Here is a 23,796-nt window from a genome sequence, read left to right on the forward strand (position 1 = left end):
CTGTTGACTGGTTACTGAAGAATTGTGTGTTCTTTCAGATAGCTCTGACTTCCTGTCAATTCCACACTGTGCAATTCCACATAGTTCCACATCTCATCACATTTTATTTCTTTAGTATTTGTTCCTTGAAATGTTTGACTCATGGTGACCTGTCGTTCTACATGTGTCTGTTGGAAAATCTACACAAGCGCTCACCAATCCTCCTAGTAACTAGAGTTCATCAAAAGCAGCAAATGCAACCAGTCTGTACAAGCAACTACGCAAACAACAATCTGAGCGTGATGATGCTGAGACAGCTGTGTCAATCAATGTTGTTTTGAGAAATCAGTCAGTCTCAGTGCTGAACATTACAATAACATATGTACAGTACAATATTTATACTTTATGATTTTGACACGGTAAACCCATTAAAATAATCACTATTGAAATACAGTGTCATAAAATTACATACAGTCTAATGAGGGAGGAACGTTTGCTTAACAAGCTCTGGCTATTAATATTATAATTCATATCATTTTTACATGAAGATATATATCAAAAAATGAATACTGCCACTCCTGTTGAGTTACATCAGAGTTTCGAACTTGTTTGTTCGTCACTGACATAATTTACTGTAAACCATCTGATATCTCTGACATGTAGCAGATGCTTATCAGCTGTTTGTAAGAATAAGGACAGGTGGTGAGTTTAAAGTACAAAAGGATGGTGATCTTCCAGTGATTCTCAGTTCCTGAGTCACCTGGGATTGACCTTTCTTAAGATTCTTAACCTTACCAAAGAAATAAAAGTCCATTATAATAATAGTCTTGCTTAAAATGTAATTCCCTGTTTGCCAACTGAAACATTTACAACTGCTTTCTGGAGATCAGTAATTAACCATGATCTTCCAGCAGCATGCAAAAAAAAAAAGTGAAATAGTAGTTGAAATTGCAAACAAATATCCACTTTTCAGACCTGTATGTATTTTAAATGACACAAACACTATAAGGAACTTTTGTTTACAGGAAAAAAACAACTCATTAATGCTTCTTAAACAGGGGTTTTCAAAGTTTTTGATGACAAGCATCTAATTTTTTTGGATCCCCTTTTGTGGGACCCCTTTTCTAAAATATAAAGGGAGCTAGGCCTATATATTTTCATATATAAAAACTCATTTATGCTGTTATGAACACATATGCTGTGTGTGAAAAATATTACAGTAAGTGTGAACACATCCATCGATGCAGTCTGACCCAGAGTCTCGGGTTGCAAGCGGGGAAAACACCCAGGACAGATGGCCAGTCCATCACAGAAAGACAGCACATTGTTTCTTAAATTAAATAATTAGCTTCTATATAGTCATTGTACTGAAGCAAATTATTCATTATTAAAATATTATCTGGAAAATATTATGTTGTATTAAATTGACCGTGAATTTAGATAGTTTTTTGTACAGCTTAAACCTGAAAACAAACATTTAAAAATAATTTTTTACCTATATTGAAAAGCAATCTGGACAATAAATACGTTAAAAAAAAGTTTATTTCATTATATAAGATATCATGAAAGTAGTATATGAATAACCCTTCAATCATGGTAATTTCACATTTTTCAAAAGCTTATGATTCACATTTTAGTCACATTCACAGTCAATACCAAACGATGCAATAAAAATATTATATATATAAAAACACTGGCCAAAAGCACGTATGCAATGAACACATACAATAATGAAAAGAAAACACAAAAGGACCTTTTGAGCAAATGTGTGACAATAGTTCCAATAATTCAGCAAAATACATAATAAAATATATATGTACAAGAGGAAGAACACAAAGACACAGCACAGCAGGCAACAAAACTGGTTCAGTGGCATTCCAGAAGAAATCATAACAAAGTTTGTAATGTCACTTACAGTGTAGTTTTAGATCTCATTCGGTTACTTACGAGATGTGCATAACAGACTGTTTTAATAACACAGTATCAATGAAAATAACAATATGCATATTCTAAATGGTCAATGTCTGCTGTTCCAAAAAGATTTATATTAAAACAACTGTCTCATCTGACTCCAGTGGCTCTTGGCTTGCAGGTGCTCCATTCTCAAAGCTTCTCCATGGCACGCCGGTATCCATAACAGCTGGTTTGCATGGCACATCTATGCCCAATTCCTGTGAAGGGGGTGTATTGCATATTTCAAACAGGACCTCAAATTTATTCTCTGAATCTCCTGACTCCTGCCAAATCAGCAGTTCGTATCTCCCAAAGCGGCAGAGCACCTTGTCATCAAGCTCAGCTCTTTCGAGGTATCTCAGTTCAGACCCACCGACCATGAGTTTGACCTTCTGGCTCATGTTCTGGATCATGAAGCTCAAGAACGGTTGGTAGCATAGAGACCCGGATTAAAACCATACAAAATCTTTATTTCTGTCTAATTAAATTCTATTCACCACTGTAGCAATGGTGATTTATTTAACTGCCCAAGTGACATGCAGCCTTTGTTTTTGTTGTAAATACTAACCAGTTACAGAAGCAGAAAGACTTGTCTGAGTGGAATAGCACTCCATGGCACGCCGGTATCCATAACAGCTGGTTTGCATGGCACATCTATGCCCAATTCCTGTGAAGGGGGTGTATTGCATATTTCAAACAGGACCTCAAATTTATTCTCTGAATCTCCTGACTCCTGCCAAATCAGCAGTTCGTATCTCCCAAAGCGGCAGAGCACCTTGTCATCAAGCTCAGCTCTTTCGAGGTATCTCAGTTCAGACCCACCGACCATGAGTTTGACCTTCTGGCTCATGTTCTGGATCATGAAGCTCAAGAACGGGCTGCCAGCTTTCCTATACGCCTGTATGGAGAGCTGTTTTCTGGAGACAGAGGTGTCATTTAGGACAAAGACGCAGGTCTGTCCATCACGGCCAAGCCTTACTTGATCTTCAGCGTGCATTTTGTATGGCTGATTTAGGGGTAGGTTATGGAAGAGTGGACAAATGGTTTGGTTAGGGTGGAAGAGATGGATATGAAGACAGGCGAGCAGTTCTTCGGTCTCCAGTTTGCTATTGTCATTCATTCTGGGAAACAAATGGACGCAACTTCTGTGGGGTTGAATTGACTTGTTGACAGTTAAACCTAAGGAAAAACGACAAGAAACAACTCGTTATGTGTTAGTAGGCTACATTGTACAGATGCATGTTGCAGCAAAACGTATTTTTTTTAATTAAGTGTGAATAGATCTAGCGAAAAACTTTACGCTAAAGTATATACACAAGGACTAAATAAGTGCCGTACAGTTAAACAAAACTAGACAGTAGCTCACCTTCAGAAGCTGTTTGCAACGATCATCAGTTAACGGACTGCTGCTCTGAAGCGGAGATCGCTGTGCTGTGAGCTCTACAAACAAAGAGGGAATTGCATCAGAAACATCCACCCCCCTTTCAGCTTGGGACTTCTGACTCTCAAAAACTCCAGAGTTGCGCAACTGACTTCCATGCTTTCGCTATCTGTTTCATATTATATTTCTACATTATTGTTTGACCTGGAGATACCAGACACGCTTTATTCTCGTTTTGATTAAAAAAAAAACCTATGTTGCGTAGCCTAATGTTAAAACTTAAAGCACTCGCCAGGCTTTATCTTGTGACATGACATCGTTTTAAAGACCAGATAAAAGAGGTACTGTGAACACGTTTATGGTCATCATTTACGATGTCTTATCAGTCACTCCCCAGAAACATCCTAACAAAATTGTAAAACCACAGGGAAGGGAAGTTGATGAGAAATGTTGGCGGCTTTTAGGCAGCTGAATGTGTCAATTGCATGTCAATTTCGTCATCATAGCAAGCTAACATTGTTTTAACATAATCCATAAACACGCACGTAGGCTAAAACACGTAAGAAATAAGAATGCTTATATTTCATTTATCTTTGACTCAGCTTTCAGTGTGGTCTGGAGCAGCTTGCTTTATCCCAAACATTAAAGCTATAAAAGTAATGATACATTCTTATGAAACAAAGTTTAAAAACTGAAGTGAACACGGATATGAAATCTAGACGGTAAACAATTGCGCACTGTTCATCTTTTTTGCTCAAGGGCGGATCTCAATCTAATCTAGGGTAGTGCAATACCACAACCTACTGGTAGCATAGAGACCCGGATTAAACCCATACAAAATCTTTATTTCTGTCTAATTAAATTCTATTTACCACTGTAGCAATAGTGATTTATTTAACTGCCCAAGTGACATGCAGCCTTTGTTTTTGTTGTAAACACTAACCAGTTACAGAAGCAGAAAGACTTGTCTGAGTGGAATAGCATGTGAGATAAGATGATGTTTAGGAGGCTGTGGGAGACCTCATTTCAGGCAGAATGAAGTTTCTTGTGGTGGTAAAAGAATTCTGAGATTTTCTTGTGTTGTTATTTCTATTTGTATTAGAATTCCCAGACTCTTCTGCTTTTTGATTTTTGCAATGAATGATAACATAAACATTCGTTTAATAGTGCATCGCTTGGCTGATAAAATATTTCCTGCCAGAAAAGCTGTCTGCTTCCTCATTCCCCTCTACTCTCATAAGAGTGCACAGAAAGTCACAATTGAATTATCATCCATTCAGAACCGTTTCTTTTTAACTTTCCACAATTCTAACTGGCCACGTTCCGCGTGATCCACATTCTTAAATTTGATTGGTTTATTCAGCCTGGTGGGCGGGACTTATAGGAAGTATATTACTGAATGACGCACCGACACCCGCCGGGAATGGTTACTCATTCGAGCGATCTCGTCTCTCCCCTCTCTCCATGTCTCGGACCCCGATGTACAGCATGCCTCGGGCCAGAGACCCCTATGCTGACAGGGCGCCGCCTCCTCCACCTGCGCGCTACTCGTATTAAAGTGCACCACTGCGCTTTTGTAATCCAAGGTGAGAATAGGTCCCTCAACCCAAAAATGAGCTCTGAAATGCCCTCTTAATATAGAACCAAGAATTCACGTACTTACCCTGTTCTGCGTGTCGTGTAATTGATGCGCAAGTAGTAGTAACGTAAACTTTGTATCAAAGTGCCTGGATCATTTTTTTATTATTATTTTTTTTTAATGACCTTATGGTCTTTTTAAAAGCACTGCTCGAGGAACGCTGAACTTCGTATCGAAGTGTTTAGATGGTAAATTCTAGTAACCGTATGGTATATTAAGCTCTCACTTCATATTAATCAAATAGACTTCATGCAAATCTTTTTTTAATTTAGCTTGTCGATTCAGTAATCCCAGATGGCACTGCAGCCGTTTGACTCATGTGGTTTGCTTTCTTTCCAGGTGTAAATTATTCAACAAGATCGTCGTCGTTGTCTCCAGGTGCACGTGCCGCGATACGTCTTTGTCTGCCAGAGCGCGTTTCGTTCGCCTGCGCACCATAGTGGAAGAGTTCTGTTGCGGACTGCACATTCTATAAAACTACCGCTTTTACACGCATAAAAACGTCATGCTAAATTGTCAATTCTGCTTTATTTTTTTGCCTTGTTTTTATTGTTTAACATTGGATAGGTGAGAGAAGCACTAAGCCAGAGTACGTAAATTAGGTTAACTTGGTGGTTTGGTAAAGACTATTAAAGGAACGCTTATAAAAATTATTCTTTCAAAGAACACTTCAATGTATCACACTGTACCTTTTTACCTTTAAAATCTGGAATGAGGTTATCGTTTGTTATTAAACTACTGTAACAAGCGCTATGAAAATTTTAATTTGAAATTCATTTGTGTAAAGCTTTTCTTTATTTTATCCTCTTTATTTTATTTTTTTTCTCCCCCCCCCTCTCCAAGCTATTTGTTAGTGCGGCATGCAAGTAAGAATACAGTCTTCGCAGCAATAAAACCTTTCCGTCTACTGGCTTTATTGAAATTGTGCTGTAGTGTTCATTTTTAATTGCAGAGTATCGAAGTTAAAGGACTTTGTATCATTTTCTTTCATAGGAACACTTGAAAGTTTTAATAAAAAGACTGGAACTTGGTCCATCGTTTTGCTTTTCTTGCCAACCTTTTAAACTCAATTTGCCTAAATAGGCATGAAAGTAACTATATAGCCTAGAGTTTGACATTCGAATTAAAACCCATAACATCTTGCTTCCTAGTTTAGAAGTATTACGGATAATGGAACCGCTTCTGTGGCGAAATGAAAACGATTACATCACTTCGTCTTCAAGGCTATTCTTTTGCCCTAAACCATTGGCGTCTCTCTATTCCTGGTCTGTGTCCAAATAATCCTGTCATTCTGATTCAGAAAGTGGGTAGACTTCACAATATTTCCTTAATCAGTGGTCCTTTTTAAGTTTGATTGTGCCAGGTAAGTCACTTGATTTAGTTTCTTTACAACTCTGCATGCCTTTTATATACTTAATTGTTTCAAGGTATATCTTAAGTACAGAGACTGCATACGTGTCTCAATGACATGTATTTGGATCCAAATGTTTTGCAAGTGATATATTTTAGGATTATAGTTTTATATTTTAGGTTAACTTTTATGCACCCCCCCCCCCTACAATAAAACGTGTTATGACTGTTCATTCATTTACCTGTGGGACACCAAATGAATGTGCCGCCTCCGGCAATGATCTCAGCATAAAAACTTTGATTTTATTTTTCCTTTTAAGGTGATTGCACTTTCAATAAAGCTTTTTTTTTCCTGCCCAAACTATGTCTTTGCTGTTATTTTTAAGAATATGGCAGTTGTGTATTAAGGTATATGTATATTTTGTGTATATAAAAAAATAAGTTTAACATGCACATATAGTCACTCGGTTAAACTGCAGTGTGTGTGTGTATATATATAATTATGAAGTACATTTGTTTGTTAAACATTGAATCGCTTAATCTTTATAGTAGAGGGTTAAACTGCCAAATGTGTTAAAACATTTGACAAAGTATTTGAAATGGTGACTTTCAGCAAGTTCTTCAGATATTTCAATTTTTATCTTCCATTTTGCGAGAGCAAACAAACCAATAAATTAAACTGAAAAAACAAAGGAAGATATTAAAATTAAAGGGCATCACAGACATAAGAAATTATTTTAACGGAGATACAACTTTTAGGGCTTTTTTTAATCTTTAAAACCGATTTTAAGTGAACTTCAACGGCTGTTTGAAAATGAGCAGAATTAGGTTTTGAGTTACCCCATTTGGTCTTCAGTATAAAATTCAACTATAATACCGATAGATAATTTTTTAAATAAAAAAGATTAAAGCTAATTGAACCTGTTTGTGTACTTGTATAAATCATTACAGTATATACTTTGAATATAATTCATTACAGTTTTTAGTGACATCTGTGCTTCAGATTGGGCGTTTCTTTGATCTAATTTGAAATATAGTAATATTTTAAACACTGAATAATTAGTAAAAGCTGTGTATGAATTCAGACACTGCTCTGAACGCGTGTTGGGTTTTTTGTTTACTCGTGGACCGGAAGTGCTGTCGGTGACGGCGGGCGACTCCATTTTAGGCTTCATTCATTTTAGCAGCCAGTGAGATTACGTGCTCGCTACGGTAAGGCAATGCTGTTCCCACACGAGTGCTAGTGTTTAGATATCACATGCAGATAATGCAGTCTGGCGTAGTATTGTAATGTAACGGCATGTTTCTTGATATGGCCACGTCTTCGGGAAACTTTATGTAACGTTAGTCGTGCTAACTTAGCGTTGCACAGTCGACACCATTGGCCTAATTTACAGCTCTCCGACGCTCATCGGTCGTACTTAATCATGTATCGGGCATTAAAAACATAGTTGAATGATGAAAAATAAAACTTAAGGAGGTTAATACGTTGGGTGTGATGGTCACGCGGATACGTGGCCAAACAACGCGAGTTAACGTTAATTCGGCTGCGCCATAAAGACGAAGAACTGAACCTGGTTTTCCACTTTACCGCTTCATCAGATCTGTGAGTGTCACTCACAGCATATTTAATGCTGAGTGGTGCGAAATCATTCCGGCCTGAAGCTACACAATCGAAACAAAACAAAACAAAAACTCTTGATAGGATTAAGTTGTCTATGGTTGGTTGTGTAGGCCAACACAGCAGTAATGTAGGGAATCATCTGTTGATATAACGTGAATTTCGAAACTATGCTCCCTCTGTCCAGGAAAAAACGGCAATAAAGATGGTTAAGATCTTTGTTGGCAACCTATCCTCAAGCACGAGCGCGGAAGATCTGCGCTCTCTTTTTTCTGAATATGGCAAAGTAAAAGAGTGTGACGTCCTGAAAAATTATGGCTTTGTGCACATGGAAGGTAAGCAGGAGGCCGAAGAGGCTATTCGCAAACTCCACCATCACGAGCTGAAAGGTCAAGCCTTAAATGTGGAGATGAGCAAAGGGAAGCCCAGGGGCTCCACCAAACTGCATGTGAGCAACATCTGCAGTGGCTGCACCAATCAGGAGCTCCGGGCTAAATTTGAGGAGTATGGCCCTGTGGTAGAGTGTGACATAGTGAAGGACTATGCCTTTGTTCACATGGAGCGAATGGAGGATGCCATGGAGGCCATCAGTGGGCTGGATAACACGACCTTCCAAGGTGAACCTTAATCCGAAACGACGAAATCCATGGTTATCCAGAGTTGAATTTTACTCCTTAAATTTTTTTAGCATGGGAAGAATGTACTACTCCTTTTTCAGTTCTTTGTAATTGCTGAAGAGAATCCATTTTCTAGGTAATTGGCAGTAGACATCAGATACACTAATATTAAAGGGATAGTTCATCCAAAAATGAAAAATCTGTCATTTGTTCACCCTCGTGTCATTCCAAAACTCGCAAGACATTTGTTTATCTTCAAAACACAAATTAAATTTTAATAAAAACCTAAGAAATTTCTGTTCCTCCATTGAAAGTCCATGTAACCAAAAGTTCGATGATTCAAAAAGTTGATAAAAACATTGTAAGCGCACATACGTCGAGCACATTTAATATGGTTAACAGGCTTTCGGTGGAGGAACAAAAATCTCAGTTTCATTAAAAATATCCTAATTGTGTTTCAAAGATGAACCAAAGTTTTATGGGTTTTAAGCGACATGACGGCAAGTAAACAGACGGAATTAAAATTTTTGGGCCACCTAACCCTTTAAGTGCTCTGTGGCTATCGTGATGCAATAATTCTCTTTTAAATTGACGGTTTACGTGAGCCGAAGGAAGTTTTATATTGTCTTGCGTGTGTTCTCTTCCTCTCACAAGGCAAGCTGATGAAAGTACAACTGTCCACAAGTCGCCTCCGTACAGCACCCGGCATGGGAGACCAAACTGGCTGTTACATCTGCGGAGAACCGGGCCATTGGTCCAAAGATTGCAGACGTGGCCAAAACGGTAGCTATGGCGGAGGCATGGGGGGATTTCCTGGTGGTAGAGGCCCCCCAAGGAGTGCTCCGAGTTACGGCATGGGCGGCCCTGGAGGTCTTCCTAGTAGAGGTTACCCAGCAGGGCCGCTTCCCCCTCCCCCACCTATGAGCCGGCGTCCCAGCTACGGCGAGTACGTCGTGGATACTCGAGAACGGTACCCCAGCAGGCCGCCGAGCACCTATCCCGAGAGGCCATCCGCATATGAGCGCGAACGCTACGGAAGCATTGACTATTACGAGAAGTATCGGGCTCGTCCGGCTGGCTCTAGCTTCTTCGAGGAGAGTAGGCCTCTCTCTATTCCCCCTCCTCCTCCCCCTCCCTCTTCTTCCTCTCTCTCAAGGATGCGGTTGGCTCCTCCCAGCCTCGATCCCTATGAGCGACGCCCTCTGGCGCCTCCGCCTCCCACGGCATCGGCGTACTTCTCGCGGGACCGTAGCCCAATCAGACGTGTGGGCGCCGGTTCGGAAGGCTACTTGTACGAGCGCTCGCGACTTTCCCCGGTATCAAGGAGCTCATCGACTTACGCCGTGCCGCGGCCCAGAGAGAACTACACCGAGCGGGTTCGATATGCATACTAAGCCACACACATGCTAAGGTGAGCGATAGCGGGTCGTTAACTTGGATCACTCAGATGAGATGTCAGCGTGATCTGTTCTAAGCGTAAGCCATTTCGAGTACAGTAGTAAGCGAAGCCGCTTTGCTCGGGTTAAAAAGTACAAAAGTCAGAAAATAATGTCAAGTTTTTCATCTCACAGAATATTTGTTCCTTTTTGTTTTTATTTATTTTTTTTAGGTGTTGTCAAGTGAAGAGACTTCCCGTCCACCTATAAGACTTTGCCTCAATCAGATGCTCCATTGGATTTCAAAGATGCAGGATTTGATTGATCACAATGCTTATTAGCTCTGCTCATTAATGTTTTACCCATAATGCACAAACTGCTGTTTAATTTCCCTTTCCAGAGGATCTGTAGCCTATATGATTGCAAGAAGTGGTTGTGATTTTGGTTTTGGTTTTTGCTTTGCTTTTCCAGAGGTAAGATGGGGTGTCTAATGTCAGCATCATTTTAACTCCGCTATTTACTACAATTACACAGATGCTCTGTGAGATTTAGAATATTACTTTCGTCTCTACTTTCCTCCAGTCAAGTTGTTGTGATCCACTATTATTTACCCTTTTTAATGCTCCAAGACTTTTCTTCAGCTGTCAGGTTGGTTTGCCACTTAAATTTCTTTTGATTTATGTTTGGTGAAGACAATCTGGTTACGTTTCTTCTGGCAATAATAATGCCAGCATTGTGTATTTATAGGGGGAGTGGCAATCTGTAATTAATCCTGCGGCTGCAAAAAGCTTTTTGGGGGGAAAAAACCCTCTAAAATTCAACATTCCAACATTTTTTTTTTTATTTGCTACAGGTGATTAGTATATACAAACTGTTCAGATTTTAATTGTACTTGCTTGTTGAATTATCTCATTGGTACGTTCAACAGGATGGTCAACTTGTTTCTCCTACCAATATCTGAGTTTTTGTGATTTGGGAGCTTGGACATGAATTTTGAGCTTGTTTTGATTGCCCCCCTTAAAAATATGATTTCGTATACAACCTAAATAGTTGGGCAGCTTTCAGTGGGATGCAAACGGTTTTCTGTTCTGTACACACCAATTACTGTTTATGGCAGGAGATCATTACGTTATATGAAGATACACCTAGATGGAAAGGTGGACTGTACATGTGAGTGAATTGGAAATTTGCATTAGATGTGCTAACCAACTCTCACTCAGGGCTTTATTCACCTTTTGAGACTGCTAGCGTTTACTGGCGATTCTTTATGGGTGCCTTGGGAAGCTCTGTGAAAAAGTTTATAAATTAGATTTTCTGTAGTTTGTATATTTCCTACAGAAGTCAGGAGTGTGTTTTATGAATTATCTTTTGTAATAAACCAATATTTTGGTGACAAAAATACCGGTGTCTTTCATAGTAGAATCCTCTGTTTATACATGAATACAGGATTATCTTTCAATTAAATGGATCTTCTGTGATTGTTCTTCAATCCTTTATTATGTAACAAATCATTACGCGATCTATCTGGCCACGTGATGCTTTGAAATCTGAAAGCTCCAGTTGCAAGCTATTACAGCAGGCTTTCAGTGTGGAGAAAAGAAAAGAGGATGGGCAGTGTTAACACCATGCAACTCTATTCTCCAGCCAGCCTCGCTTTACGCAACGCAAGAGTGCCGCCATTTCATCTCGCACCGGCTCCTGCAAGCGTTGTGAAAAGGTATGAAAAACATTCGTTATGCTGTATCAAATTAGTCCAGTGTTCTCTTGACTGAACGGCTAATCTCTTACATTTCCTGTATTTTGTTGTGATGTTTCATTCGTTTGCTACAGTGTTTCTGCCCCGTATTCACGGTTAGCTAGATGGACTGTAAGCTAACTTGATTATAATGCATGCAATATGAATGCGTTGGATTCTTTAGTTATTGATACAGAGTTTATCCTGTTGTATCAATTCTTAAGATGTAGAGGTTTTGCTGGTAACGTTACGCAGCTCGTGAATAAGTGCACAGAAAGTGTAGCTTTTATTGTCCATTGTCCTCTATTGGTGATGGGAAGCCCGCCTTATTTCGCTGATAATTCCGATGTGGCATAATTATACATGCTGTAAAACCTTTAAATAAAGTTTTTGCACGTTTTCATAGCAACAACTTTTTGTACTTGACATAGTTTATTTTATTCGGCTTATCTGGTCACCCTTTGCCCAGGGCTGGACTGGGACAAAAAAAAAAAATCGGTCCAGGCGTGTCTGTCTCTCTCTCTCTCTGTCTGTCTCTGTCTCTCTCTCTCTCTCTCTCTCTCTCTCTCTCCTCCTCATGCCTGTCTCTTTGGCCCGCATCATTCACCGCAGAGCAAGCCTGTTCTTGATAATGCTGCTGTGGAAAATGTGGGAAACGCAGACGAGGCAGAAGTTGGAGTGAAGCGATCTTTATATAGGCGGAGCAAAATACTTCATCGCTCCGTCTATAGCGCATTGTGATTGGATGGTTTACGCTGTCTATACAGGAGACAATCCAATGGGCCACTGGCTGCTCGCTGTCCCTGCGTGATGGTCCTTGGTAAAAAAAATCTGTTGGCCTCTTAAGTGCGTTGGCCCACCAGGAAAATGCCCGATTACCAATCCAGCCCTGCCTTTGCCCCATAATTCAAATCCTCATAGGTTTCCACCTCAGAATCGGGCATGTACAAAAAGATATGATCTGTTCGATGAGTCATTTAATTGTTGATTTGTCAGCCACTCTGACCAATTTAATTATTTAAATTCGAAATCGGCTGAAAAGTTCGATTCAAAAGAAGGATTTGTTAAAGTACACATCACTTATGTATTCGACAAGAATGCTCACATTTTCCTTCATATGTATTTCATATGTTTTATTGTCTAATATATGCAGGAGGATATTTTGTATATGTACTGTATTATTTAAGTCTGCCTTTGTTCTGTACCTTACCTGCCTTTTTAAACATACACTACAGTACCATAATATGTTTGTTTTTTTCTCAAAACAGGGCCTGAACGTTGACTTTACATTACTAAAATGGTAAAAATCTTTGTTGGGAACCTTTCGCCAGACACTACTGCAGAGGAGATCCGCTCCCTCTTCTCTCAGTATGGCAAAATATCGGAGTGTGACATTGTGAAAAACTTTGGCTTTGTGCACATGGATGACAAAGCAGAGGCAAATGAAGCCATTCGAAATCTTCACCATTACATGCTGAACGGTTTAGCCATGAATGTGGAGATGAGCAAAGGGAAGCCCAAGACCTCTACAAAACTTCACGTTGGCAACATCAGCAGTAGCTGCACCAACCAAGAGCTCAGGGCCAGGTTTGAGGAGTATGGACCTGTGGTTGAGTGTGACATAGTGAAAGACTATGCATTTGTTCACATGGAGCGAGTGGAAGATGCTATGGAGGCCATTAGTGGCTTGGACAACACAGCCTTTCAAGGTGAGCCAGTGTGGTCCTTTGCCCAGTTTAGCTAAAAAATAATAATAACAATTTTATCTTGTCACATTTGTTCCAAAAGTGAGCTTCATTACAGTTTGGTAAGTAGAAAAATTGGTAAGTGATAAGTGGAGGAAATCTGTTCAATTCGATTTCTACTGTTAGTTTATTGTATGGAGGTCAATAGAAGATGTCCATTTAGTTCTAAAATACAGTAAATGTTTTCTCAGGTACTCAAAAGCCACATGTTTCCACTGAGCTGATCAATTCCTAATTGAAATTATTTTCATCCTAAAAAGCAAGGGAAATCATGTGATTTATTTTCTGAAAGTGAGACATTTCATAAGTATATTTGTTACATTTTTTATATGCAACATATAAATATGCTGTACAAACCACATATGCTCTTTTATAAAACCAAATTATTTTAAAGTCTATTGGTAAATCTTTGAGATCTTCTGTATTATTCGGTCGACTTAATTTTTCTTATTCAAACCGCATTCTTATTATATTTATCCATCTTTCTTTCAGACTTTACATTTATAATGTTATGATCCCTATATGCATTCATACCATACAAGAATTTTAATAGCGTTTTTAAGAAATTTAGTAGAATGTATAATATCTGCCATTTGTCAGTTATCAGCCATTTTTTTTAATTTTTTTATTCTGTTTCGCGTCAGATTAAAGAAGTAAAATGGGTTGTAAACCGTGTTTCACGTTGACATTAAACTCTAATAGTGGCGATTTTTCATTAAAAAAATTTCTGGCCGTGTTTTTGTCGATAACTGTTGAAACATAGCGTGAAGTCTAAGTTTATAGACTTTTTTTTTTTTTTAGTGCATGCTAAAAATTAAAATAGAAATATCATGGCAAATTCTTTCTTTTCCTTAAGGCAAACTGATGAGCGTGAAGCTTTCGACTAGCCGCCTGCGTACCGCGCCGGGAATGGGAGAGAGAATGGGTTGTTATCGGTGCGGGCAGGAAGGCCACTGGTCCAAAGAATGCCCAATGGACCAGAACGGCTCCTACAGAGAGGGCCCAGGCTCGGCAGGATATGGGCCCCTCAGGTTCGGTGCGGGTGGCGATCGTGGTGGCCGGGGGTTTCATCGCGGCTACAGTGGCGAGCCGGCCTACGGTGGCAACTTTGCACCCTCACATGGCTTCTCCAGGGGAGCAGGGTACGGCGTCCCAGGGTATGGAAGGGGCGCGGGTTTTGAGAGTACAATGAGTTACGGTATGCCAGCGGGCTACGGCATTGGCGCTGATAATAGCATGGCCCCCGCGTATGGCAGTGAGGCTGCGTATGGGAGCAGTGGTGTGGCCTATGGCAGTGCGATGCCTGCGTACCCAATACACCGACCGCCCTATGAGGAAAGAGATCCGTTCGGGGTGGTGGACTTCTATGAGAAATATCGGGCACGTCCGTACGGAGCAAGTTATTTTGAAGATAGACGCGCGGTTCCACCTACGGTCCCTCCTCCCCCATCCTCCTCAGCGATCGTGAGAGAGCGCCTGTCCTCCTCTAACCATGACCCATATGAGCGCCATCCCCTTCCCCCTCCTCCAGCTCCCACTTCTTCATACTATGTCCGCGAACGGAGCCCGATCCGGCGAGCTCCCCTAGAAGCGGAGGGATACGCGTACGAACGGTCGCGCCTCTCTCCTGTCTCTTCGCTTCCCAGGAGCTCTGCGTACGATGTACCGCGGGATCCATACGCCGAACGGGCGCGCTATGCTTACTAGCCTAATACCTGTGCGCACTCAGGTGAGATCTTTTTAGGATTACAAAAGGGTAGAGCAAAGTTTGATCAAACGCTAAGCAGTTTTTAGGGGGATTATTGTCAAAGGGATATTTCCTCTCCAAAAGCTGAAAATTCTGTCATCATTTGCTCAACCTCAACTACTTTTGTGATCCACAGGGGAAAAAGTCATACAGGTTTGGAATGACATGAGGGTGAGAAAATGATGACAATTTTAATTTTGGGGTGAACTATACCTTTAAAGTTCTTTGCTTTCATATGGCAGTGAAGTATTGTTATCAGTTTTTGATTTCCTGTCATTGATGATCTGCACATTTTGCAAGGTCTTGCTTAACATATCTTCATTATAATAACATGGATCTTTAGGTTACAGATCCAATATATTCATAAATATATGCAGGATAAAAATTTTATTTTTAGTCAGATTTGTCAAATTGAAGCCCTTGATTACTTCCTATTACCTATAAAGTGTCTTATAACAATTCATGTTGTCCAATGTTTGGGCACATGGAAGTCCACAGAATAGATAACAGAATGACTGACATGATTTTATGATCATCTTTTCTTTTTGCAGGTGTTTCTTGGTTGCTCATGGATCATTTTAGAAGTTGTGATGCATCCTGTTTTGCCTGGGTCAAGGACAGTACAGAGGGCCCACTTCCTGGCACTAAACTCCTTTTGTCGTCTTAAACTTGATGTAGCTCTGTTTTTTCTTAATACAAATACTTGTAAATATTTTCTTCTCGTTAATAAAAGTAAAAACAAAATCTCTTCTTTTTCTGGCTAAATCATAGCAATTGTATTTGTATTGCAGTTGCTCTGGATGTGCAGTATGGAAAAGGAAATACTAATTTGAATACTAATGAAAATTTTTGCATAATGACATTTTTTATCTCAGTTCATTCACTATGGCTGGGAGAACTCTTAGCAGAGAACCTAGCTGTTCAGCATACATGCACAATATTTCACTTGTTTTTTCTTTCCTAACCTTTCCTAACTATCTGTTGACCCTTTTCCTGTGATTCAGCACTCCTGACTTAATGGTACATACCCTCATTTCCTTATTCTTCTTAAACTTTTTTTTAACCCCTTCTCATACAATGCTGAATCAGCATAGGATTTAGATCCTTATGTATATGCAATACTTTAAAATATAATTATGACAATGAAAATAATTCAAAGAATTCTTCTACACACTATTTCAGATTTTAAAAAAACTTTCAAAGAGACGGTGTCCAATTCAGCTGCTTTAAATTATATATTATATATTGCTATATTTGATTTAAATATAATTTATTTAATCTGCCCCTACCATAAAGAGTTTTACAGATAAAATGGACCAAGAAAAGCAATTATGATGCACAGGCTACAAGTGCTTGTGTACTATTTTAATATAATTCCTGCTATTTGACATCTACCTCAAGTTAAATCTATTAAATATATATGATCTCAGCTTAATCATGCTGTATTCAAGATGGTGTTATATAACCAGCCATTCAATAACTTTAAGAGTTTTGGGAAAAGTGATGGTAATTTAGCTTGGAAATTAAATATGAAATATTGTTCTATTTGTGCAAATGTGTAAAAAAATACGCTAGATTCTCAAACTTATGATTCTTCTATTTATTGTATGTATAAAGTCATAAGGGAGAGAGAGCATATTTACATCCAGTTTATTGATTTGAATATCAACAGTAATAGGAGATGATTACAATTTATTACATTTATACAAACAGCTTATAGAAAGTGTTTTAACACAATACTGTTAATATACAAAATGTCTAAAAGTCACCATTAAGTCAATATTGAAAATTCTTATTTTTTAATGGATTACTGTAATGTTTATTATAAATAATTTATCTGTGCACTTTATTATTTTTTTTAAATTCATGTGCCCTCATAATCTTTAATCAAAAACGTTAACCTCCCCTCCCCCTCAAAACGACTCATCTTCTCTTCCGGTCACGAGCTATGGCGCAAGGGTGGAGCTAGTGACGTAAGGAGTAAATGCTGTGATAAACGACAGGGAAAAAACTGAAGCTGATGCTGATGCTTCATTTTGTAGCACTGACACCAGTCATGAGGGAGTATGTTACCCCTAAACATTGAAAAGATATTAGGATATTACGACAACATTACTCTTAGGACATCGCAAACAAATTTTTTTCATGAATATGACTTAATTTGATGGAGGACGGGCATGTTTTGTGCCATTGATCGTCGTGGTCAACCTTAATAAATAAAACATTTATTCATGCTTAGGTGTCGGCTGTGAATCCATGCAGTAGAGAGAAATCCCCCACCACTAACTGCAAACTGTCATTCAGTTTTGCCGCCATTTTGAACGATCCAGTCAATTCCCGAAGGACGAAATCAAGTCCCGCCCTCTCATTTCAGATGCTGTTTCACTCGGATATACGTCACAGTAGAGAAGAAAAGACAGTCGCAACAGTGTTGCCAGACGTACGATAATTATCGTATTTGTATGATCATTTTGATCTCTGTATGATGTATGATCAATAATGAAAAAAAAATCCCATAATGTACGATCATTTAGAAATTTCAAAACGTGTTTTTTCCAAAGTCAACCATCAAAACAAAGCCATGAAATCGGCTCATTACAGATGCTCTAAATGGGTTGGTGCACACCTCAGGACCCTCAACATCTGGCAACACGCAGGATTCTGATGACAGTGACCCAGAGGTGCAGTTTGGACCTTCCCACAAGGTACGCCTATGGCCCTATGATTATGCAGAAAACACGGATGGAATTGCAGAATCCAGTCAACGGAATTTATTGTATAACGCGGAAATGTCACGGAATTTGTCAAAGTTTGGATGAATTATTCAAAGGAAGGTCATTACACTTAAATCGTGATATGGACTAGTATCTGTAAATATTAAGCCGCAAAAAGGCTATTTAAATATAAATCCTGCATGTTCTGTGTCTGTCTGAATCAGTCTATTGCAGGGGTGCCCAAACTCGGTCCTGGAGGGCTGGTGTCCTGCAGAGTGTAGCGAATTTAGCTCACAACAAGAAATATGAATAATTAACCATAACTAGTTATAATTAACTATTCATATTTTAGATCCGCTGTAGATATTTAGCTGACCTCTCAGGGTCAACTAGCGGTGATTTCAGCATCTGCCTTCTCACTAAATATGACATAAATACATGAACATCCCCAGAACTGCTCTAAGAGTCAAAAATATATAGTTTCTGCCAGAAATGTATTACTATTGTTCAGTAGAATGTACGTACAACTACTAATAAAATTATTAAGGAATAATCACAATATTTCTTCCATGTTTTAATTTTAATTGTAAATCCCCTTTGTTTGCCAAAACATTTAATTTGTTTAATTTTCATTCATTAAAAGATAAATTAAATTCATGTGTTATGCCTTCATTGGATAACCAGAAAAACTTAAATACACAATGCAGAATTTCTAAAGAAAAAAAATTCATAAGGCTATAAATAAAAGTAGTTTTTATGTATTCAAATAATTAGACATATTAAAACACAGAATTTGGTAACAATAAACAAGGGGGGAAAATAGAACATTTCATAAGACCCTAAACATGTAATTTTTGTTAAACTTTTTAATAGATTTGATGTTGAATTGTATACGTTTTATTATTTAATTAGACGTGCTTTTGATTAATAAAATGTAATTTAACCATTTAAAAAGGAGACCAATTTTTTTTTAATTTGGAATTTAAAAAAATGGAATTTGAGAAAAAATAAAACGTATTTCATAGGGCCCTAGCATAGTTATTTATTCATTGTGGTAATTTGAAGGTTGTGTCAAAAAGTTGTTGTTCTAGTCTAGTAAATAAATAGCTGTATTCTGTACGTTTTTACTCGTGTACGATAATTTTCTTCCAAATACGATAATTTTGAGCTTCTGGTACGATACTTGGACATTTCCAATCTGGCAACACTGAATCGCAACTTCCGTTTCATGCCGACTTTAAATTGTGGTTGCTATCCAATTATGAAGGGGATCGGCACAGTGAGCTGCAATCGAGCTGCTGTGGGCATCGTGTTTAGAGTCAACGGCGTTTGATATAAACTGGTTTGTGACTGGATTAAGATGATTTCTGGGGTAATCGATAAAGATGAAATGGAGTCAGATGACTGGAATTGAATAAGTAGTAGGAAAGGACAAGAAAAGAGAAAGAGTGGGCGAAATGAAGGGAGTTGGGTAGATAGCCAAACCAGTAAAAGGGGATTAGAAGGAAACAGCTCAGATGAAGATAATAGGGTTGTACGTAAAAAGGTCGTAAGAGAGGAATATAAAGTAATTCTTAAATTCAGAAAGGAAGATGAACTGGTTAATCTAAGTCCAATACCATTGTCTAGATAGTTAAAGAAAAAGGTAGGAGAGAAGTGGATACGGCTAAGATTTTGAGAGATGGAAGCCTGTTAGTAATATGTAAAACAGAAGAACAAAAAAACAAAGCACTAAAAATGTATAATGTTTGCAAGAAAAAAAGTGAATGAAAGGAAGATGTTGGGTGAGAGACGAATGAAACAGGGAGTGATAACAGGCATTCCAATCGAAGAAGATCTAGAAAGGCTCAAACAAAGTATTTCTGGAGGTGAAGTGAGTACAATAAAAAGGTTGAAAAAAACAATGAATGGGGAAAGGGTTGATAGTTTATCAGTTCTTTTGGAGTTTCAGGATTCAGTGCTTCCAGAAAGAGTCAAAATTGGATATATGAGCTATGCAGTGAGGCCATATATTCCTCCCCCACTCCGCTGTTATAGATGTCAGAGATATGGACATATAGCAGCGGTGTGCAAAGGTAAACAAGTGTGGAGGTGATCATAGAATTGAAAATTGTGAAGAGAATGTACAAGACAAGTGCTGTAATTGCGGGGGGCAACATAGGGTAACATACAGTGAATGTAATGTAAAGAAGAGAGCTGTGGACATTGAACAAGTGAAAGTGGTAAACAACATAAGTTATGCAGAGGCAGTGAAGAAGGTCCAAGAGCAAAGGAGAAGTGATGATACTGACAAAGATAAGGACATCTCGAGACAAGAGGTTGGTCAAGCAGTGGAAAGCAGCACAACACTGACAGTGGATAGGCTGATTTTGTTTATTGCTTATGTAATTAATTGTACGGACCAAGTCAGACACAAAACAGAGAAAATTAAAATAATTGTGAAGGGAGCTGAAACTTTTTTGGGTATAGACAACATATCTTGGGAAAATATCAATAAAAGGCTGGAAGTTGATGGGAAGACGGGAGATGCAGGTGATAAGACAACTTGAATATTGTACAATGGAATGCAAGAAGCTTGTTAGCAAATGGTCAAGAGTTTAAAGGTTTTATAAAAGGGTTTAAAAAGAAACCAGAAATCATATGCATTCAGGAAACCTGGCTTAAACCAGTTTTAGATTTTAGTATTAAAGGTTATGAAAGTATACGCAGGGATAGAGAGGAAGATATTGGGGGAGGGTGTATAATATTTGTAAAACAAGGAATACAATATAAGGCTTTAGGGAAAGGAAAGGAGTTGGAATTTATAATAATAGCAGTTTTGGAGAAAAAAAAAAGGAAATGTTAAAATGAAAAAATTGTATAATCCATGTAAAAGACTATCACTAGAGGTATTGGATGAATTGATTGTACATTTAGAAGGGAAAATCATATGTTGCGGAGATTTTAGTGCTCATAGCACGTTATGGGAAATTTGTGATGGGATGGAATAGTGATTAAAGAATTAATGGATATCAAGGATTTAGTATGTTTAAATGATGGAAGGGGAACAAGGATTAATGTAAGAACAGGAACAGAAGCAGCTATTGATCTTACACTTGTTTCAAATTCACTGGTGGGTATATGCTTATGGGAGGTGTTTAGGGAAACGACTATAGGGAAGTGATCATTATCCTATAGTGACTGAAGTAAATTTATGTATAGAAGAGAGTAATGCAGGAGGAGTAGACAAATGTTTTTTTGAAAATGCAGATTGGGAGGCATTTAGGAGTATTAGTGAACAAGAAATGGAAAAAATTGAAGTTAAAGAAGAGGTTGATAAGGTTAATAATGATATTTGTAATGCTATATTGTTAGCAGCAAGTCGGACTATTCCAAAGAAGGGAGGTCAGAAAAAAAAGATTGTACCATGGTGGACAAAAGAAAAGAAGAGGTTGATAAGGTTAATAATGATATTTGTAATGCTATATTGTTAGCTGCAAGTCAGACAATTCCAAAGAAAAGAAAAGAAGATTGTATCATGGTGGACAAAAGAATGTGATCAAGCAATTAAATCTCGAAATAAAGCTTTTAAAATGTTAAAAAAGAATCATCGTTTTCAGAATTGTATTGAATATAAAAGGAAGCAAGCAAATGTAAGGGGAATCATCATAAAAAAATATATAAAATATATATATTATATTATAAATATAAAAAAAGAGTTTTGGAGGAAGTTTTGTAACACACTGGGAAGGGAAACAGAAATAGGTAAAGTATAGGGAATGATAAAAAGAATGAATGGGATAAAAAGAGAGTTTGGGTATCCAATTTTAAGGGATGGAGATACAACAGCTGTAAAAGATGAAGAGAAAGCAGAAATGTTGGTGAAAAATTTTGATAAAATACATAAATCAGACAATATTAGTGAGGAGGGAAAAAGAGGAAGGGAAAGGACGTTGGAGCAGTATAAAGAGATAATACAGAGTGAGGAATACAATAATGATCAACTAAATATGACATTTACGAAGTCGGAGTTAAATCGATCTCTTAGAAAAACCAGGAAATCAGCTCCATGTATGGATCAGATTTGCTATTTGATAAGTCATCTCAGTGAATTATCCAAGGATGTTTTATTAAAAATGTACAATAAAATTTGGGAGGAAGGAAAATTACCACAAAGTTGGAAGGAGGCGGTGAGAGTTCCAATACGTAAACCTGGGAAAGATTGTACAAATCCAGGAAATGATAGACCTATTGCTTTGACGTCTAATATTGGTAAGATAATGGAAAAAATGGTGAATGAAAAGTTAATGTATCATGTGGAAAAGAGTACATTTTTATCCAAATATCAGAGTGGTTTTAGGAGAGGGAGAAATACAATGGATCCAGCTGTGTGTTTAGAACACGAAATAAGAAAAGCACAAATAAATAGAGAGAGTGTAGTGTAGTCTTCTTTGATATAGAGAAAGCATACGACATGATGTGGAGAGAAGGGATGTTAATCAAATGATGTAAGTTAGGTATCAAAGGTCAGATGTATAGATGGATCAAGGATTTTTTATCAGGAAGAGCAATAAAAGTGAGAATAGGAAATAGTTATTCAGAAAAGTTTGTGATCGAAAATGGAACTCCACAAGGAAGTATAGTGAGCCCTTTATTGTTTTCCATAATGATAAATGATGTATTTGAAGATTTGGATAATGGGCTGGGGTTTTCACTCTTTGCTGATGATGGGGCAATCTGGAAAAGGAGAAGGAATGTTGACTTTATTGTTAAAAAATTACAGGAGGCTATTGCAATAGTTGAAGTATGGTCATATAAATGGGGTTTTAAATTCTCAGCTGACAAAACATTGGAAGTGAGGTAAAACTAAAATGATATAATCATAATCAATTTTTAGGGATATGGTTTGATGAAAGAGTTACATGGGCGGTGCATATTCAGAATATAGTGAACAAATGTAAGAAAAAAATAAATACAATGAGGTGTTTAGTCGGAAGTGAATGGGGGGCAGATAGGATGGCATTAAAGGCCATGTATAGTGGATTGGTTCGATCTGTGTTAGATTATGGTTGTGTGGTGTATGGATCAGCAGCAGAAACATCTCTTAGAAAGTTAGATAATATCCAGCATCAGGTATTGAGATTATATACAGGAGCTATACAAACTACACCAATTACAGCACTACAGGTTGAATGGGGGAAATGTCATTAGAGATGAGAAGTGTACAGTTATCAGTGAATTATTGGGTTAATCTACAAGGCCATAGTCAAGAGCATCCAACACTAGATACTTTAAAGCCCTGTTGGGAAAAAAGAGAGGAGGAAAATTAAAAGATTTGGATTGACAGTGATACAGAAAGTTACAGAACTTGAAGTTAATCAGTTAAACCTAGGTTACTTTCAGAAATAGAACAGAAAAATAAGGGTAAGGAATGTAATTTATATAATGTGCAGACATATATTAATGAGTACTACAGCTATGTTCAGATCTACACAGATGCTTCAAAGAGTTTAGACAATAAGGTAGGAGTAGCGTTTACTGTTCCAGAATTTCATTTATCAGTAAGGAAAAGGATCAGTGATGAGTTATCAGTTTATACAGGGGAAATGATTGCACTATTATTAGCAATACAGTGGATAGAAGAGATAAGACCTTTGAAATCAGTTATTTGTTCAGATTCATGTTCATCACTAGTTTACAGTACAGCCACTCGAAAAGTAGACCAGACATTTTAATGGAAATAATGCAAATGTTATATAGAATTCAAATGATGGGGAGTACAGTGGTATTTGTATGGGTGCCGCCGCGCATATTGGTATCCAAGGAAATGAAACTGCAGATAAAGAAGCAAAAGAAGCAGTTAAAAACAACGACGTTAACTTAATTGTTAATCTAAGTAAGAATGAAATCAAGAGTATTATTAAGAAAAGACTGAAGGAAAGGTGGCAAAAACAATGGGA

At 38.0% G+C, this 23,796-nt stretch overlaps 3 protein-coding genes and 1 long non-coding RNA gene across 7 annotated transcripts; 3 read left to right on the forward strand and 1 right to left on the reverse strand.

Annotated features, from left to right (window-relative positions):
* Nucleotides 1-1,677: 1,677 nt before the first annotated feature.
* Nucleotides 1,678-3,405, reverse strand: LOC107588127 (TRAF-interacting protein with FHA domain-containing protein A-like). Its single transcript, XM_016276136.1, has 3 exons — nt 3,299-3,405; nt 2,759-3,111; nt 1,678-2,309 (listed from the first exon to the last, which is right to left on the reverse strand). Exons 2-3 carry the CDS (start codon nt 3,050-3,052, stop codon nt 2,022-2,024), a joined length of 582 nt encoding a protein of 193 aa, XP_016131622.1. The 5' UTR covers nt 3,053-3,111; nt 3,299-3,405; the 3' UTR covers nt 1,678-2,021.
* A 1,323-nt stretch (nt 3,406-4,728) lies between these two features.
* On the forward strand, nt 4,729-5,982 carry LOC107588128 (uncharacterized). Its single transcript, XR_001609542.1, has 2 exons — nt 4,729-4,899; nt 5,292-5,982. It is a non-coding gene; the product is annotated as an uncharacterized lncRNA (long non-coding RNA).
* A 1,439-nt stretch (nt 5,983-7,421) lies between these two features.
* Nucleotides 7,422-11,317, forward strand: LOC107588124 (RNA-binding protein 4.1-like). Of its 2 annotated transcripts, XM_016276134.1 has the most exons (4): nt 7,422-7,514; nt 8,111-8,540; nt 9,195-9,951; nt 10,150-11,317. In XM_016276134.1, the coding sequence occupies exons 2-3, from the start codon at nt 8,129-8,131 to the stop codon at nt 9,932-9,934; spliced, it is 1,152 nt and encodes a 383-aa protein (XP_016131620.1). In that variant the 5' UTR covers nt 7,422-7,514; nt 8,111-8,128; the 3' UTR covers nt 9,935-9,951; nt 10,150-11,317. The 2 variants fall into 2 exon arrangements, with proteins under 2 accessions (XP_016131620.1, XP_016131619.1); XM_016276133.1 differs by having other exon boundaries at nt 7,422-8,540.
* Nucleotides 11,318-11,432: 115 nt separating this feature from the next.
* rbm4.1 (RNA binding motif protein 4.1) lies at nt 11,433-15,774 on the forward strand. Of its 3 annotated transcripts, XR_001609543.1 has the most exons (5): nt 11,433-11,633; nt 12,920-13,360; nt 14,253-15,125; nt 15,280-15,314; nt 15,695-15,774. XR_001609543.1 is itself a non-coding variant. In XM_016276137.1 (4 exons), exons 2-3 carry the CDS (start codon nt 12,949-12,951, stop codon nt 15,101-15,103), a joined length of 1,263 nt encoding a protein of 420 aa, XP_016131623.1. In that variant the 5' UTR covers nt 11,433-11,633; nt 12,920-12,948; the 3' UTR covers nt 15,104-15,125; nt 15,695-15,770. The 3 variants fall into 3 exon arrangements, 2 of the variants coding, with proteins under 2 accessions (XP_016131623.1, XP_016131625.1); XM_016276137.1 differs by lacking the exon at nt 15,280-15,314 and having other exon boundaries at nt 15,695-15,770; XM_016276139.1 differs by lacking the exons at nt 15,280-15,314; nt 15,695-15,774 and having other exon boundaries at nt 14,253-15,126.
* The last annotated feature ends 8,022 nt before the right edge of the window (nt 15,775-23,796 follow it).

The sequence above is a fragment of the Sinocyclocheilus grahami genome, unplaced genomic scaffold (assembly GCF_001515645.1).
Source record: "Sinocyclocheilus grahami isolate Dianchi unplaced genomic scaffold, SAMN03320097.WGS_v1.1 scaffold99.1, whole genome shotgun sequence".
Classification (NCBI taxonomy): Eukaryota; Metazoa; Chordata; class Actinopteri; order Cypriniformes; family Cyprinidae; genus Sinocyclocheilus; species Sinocyclocheilus grahami.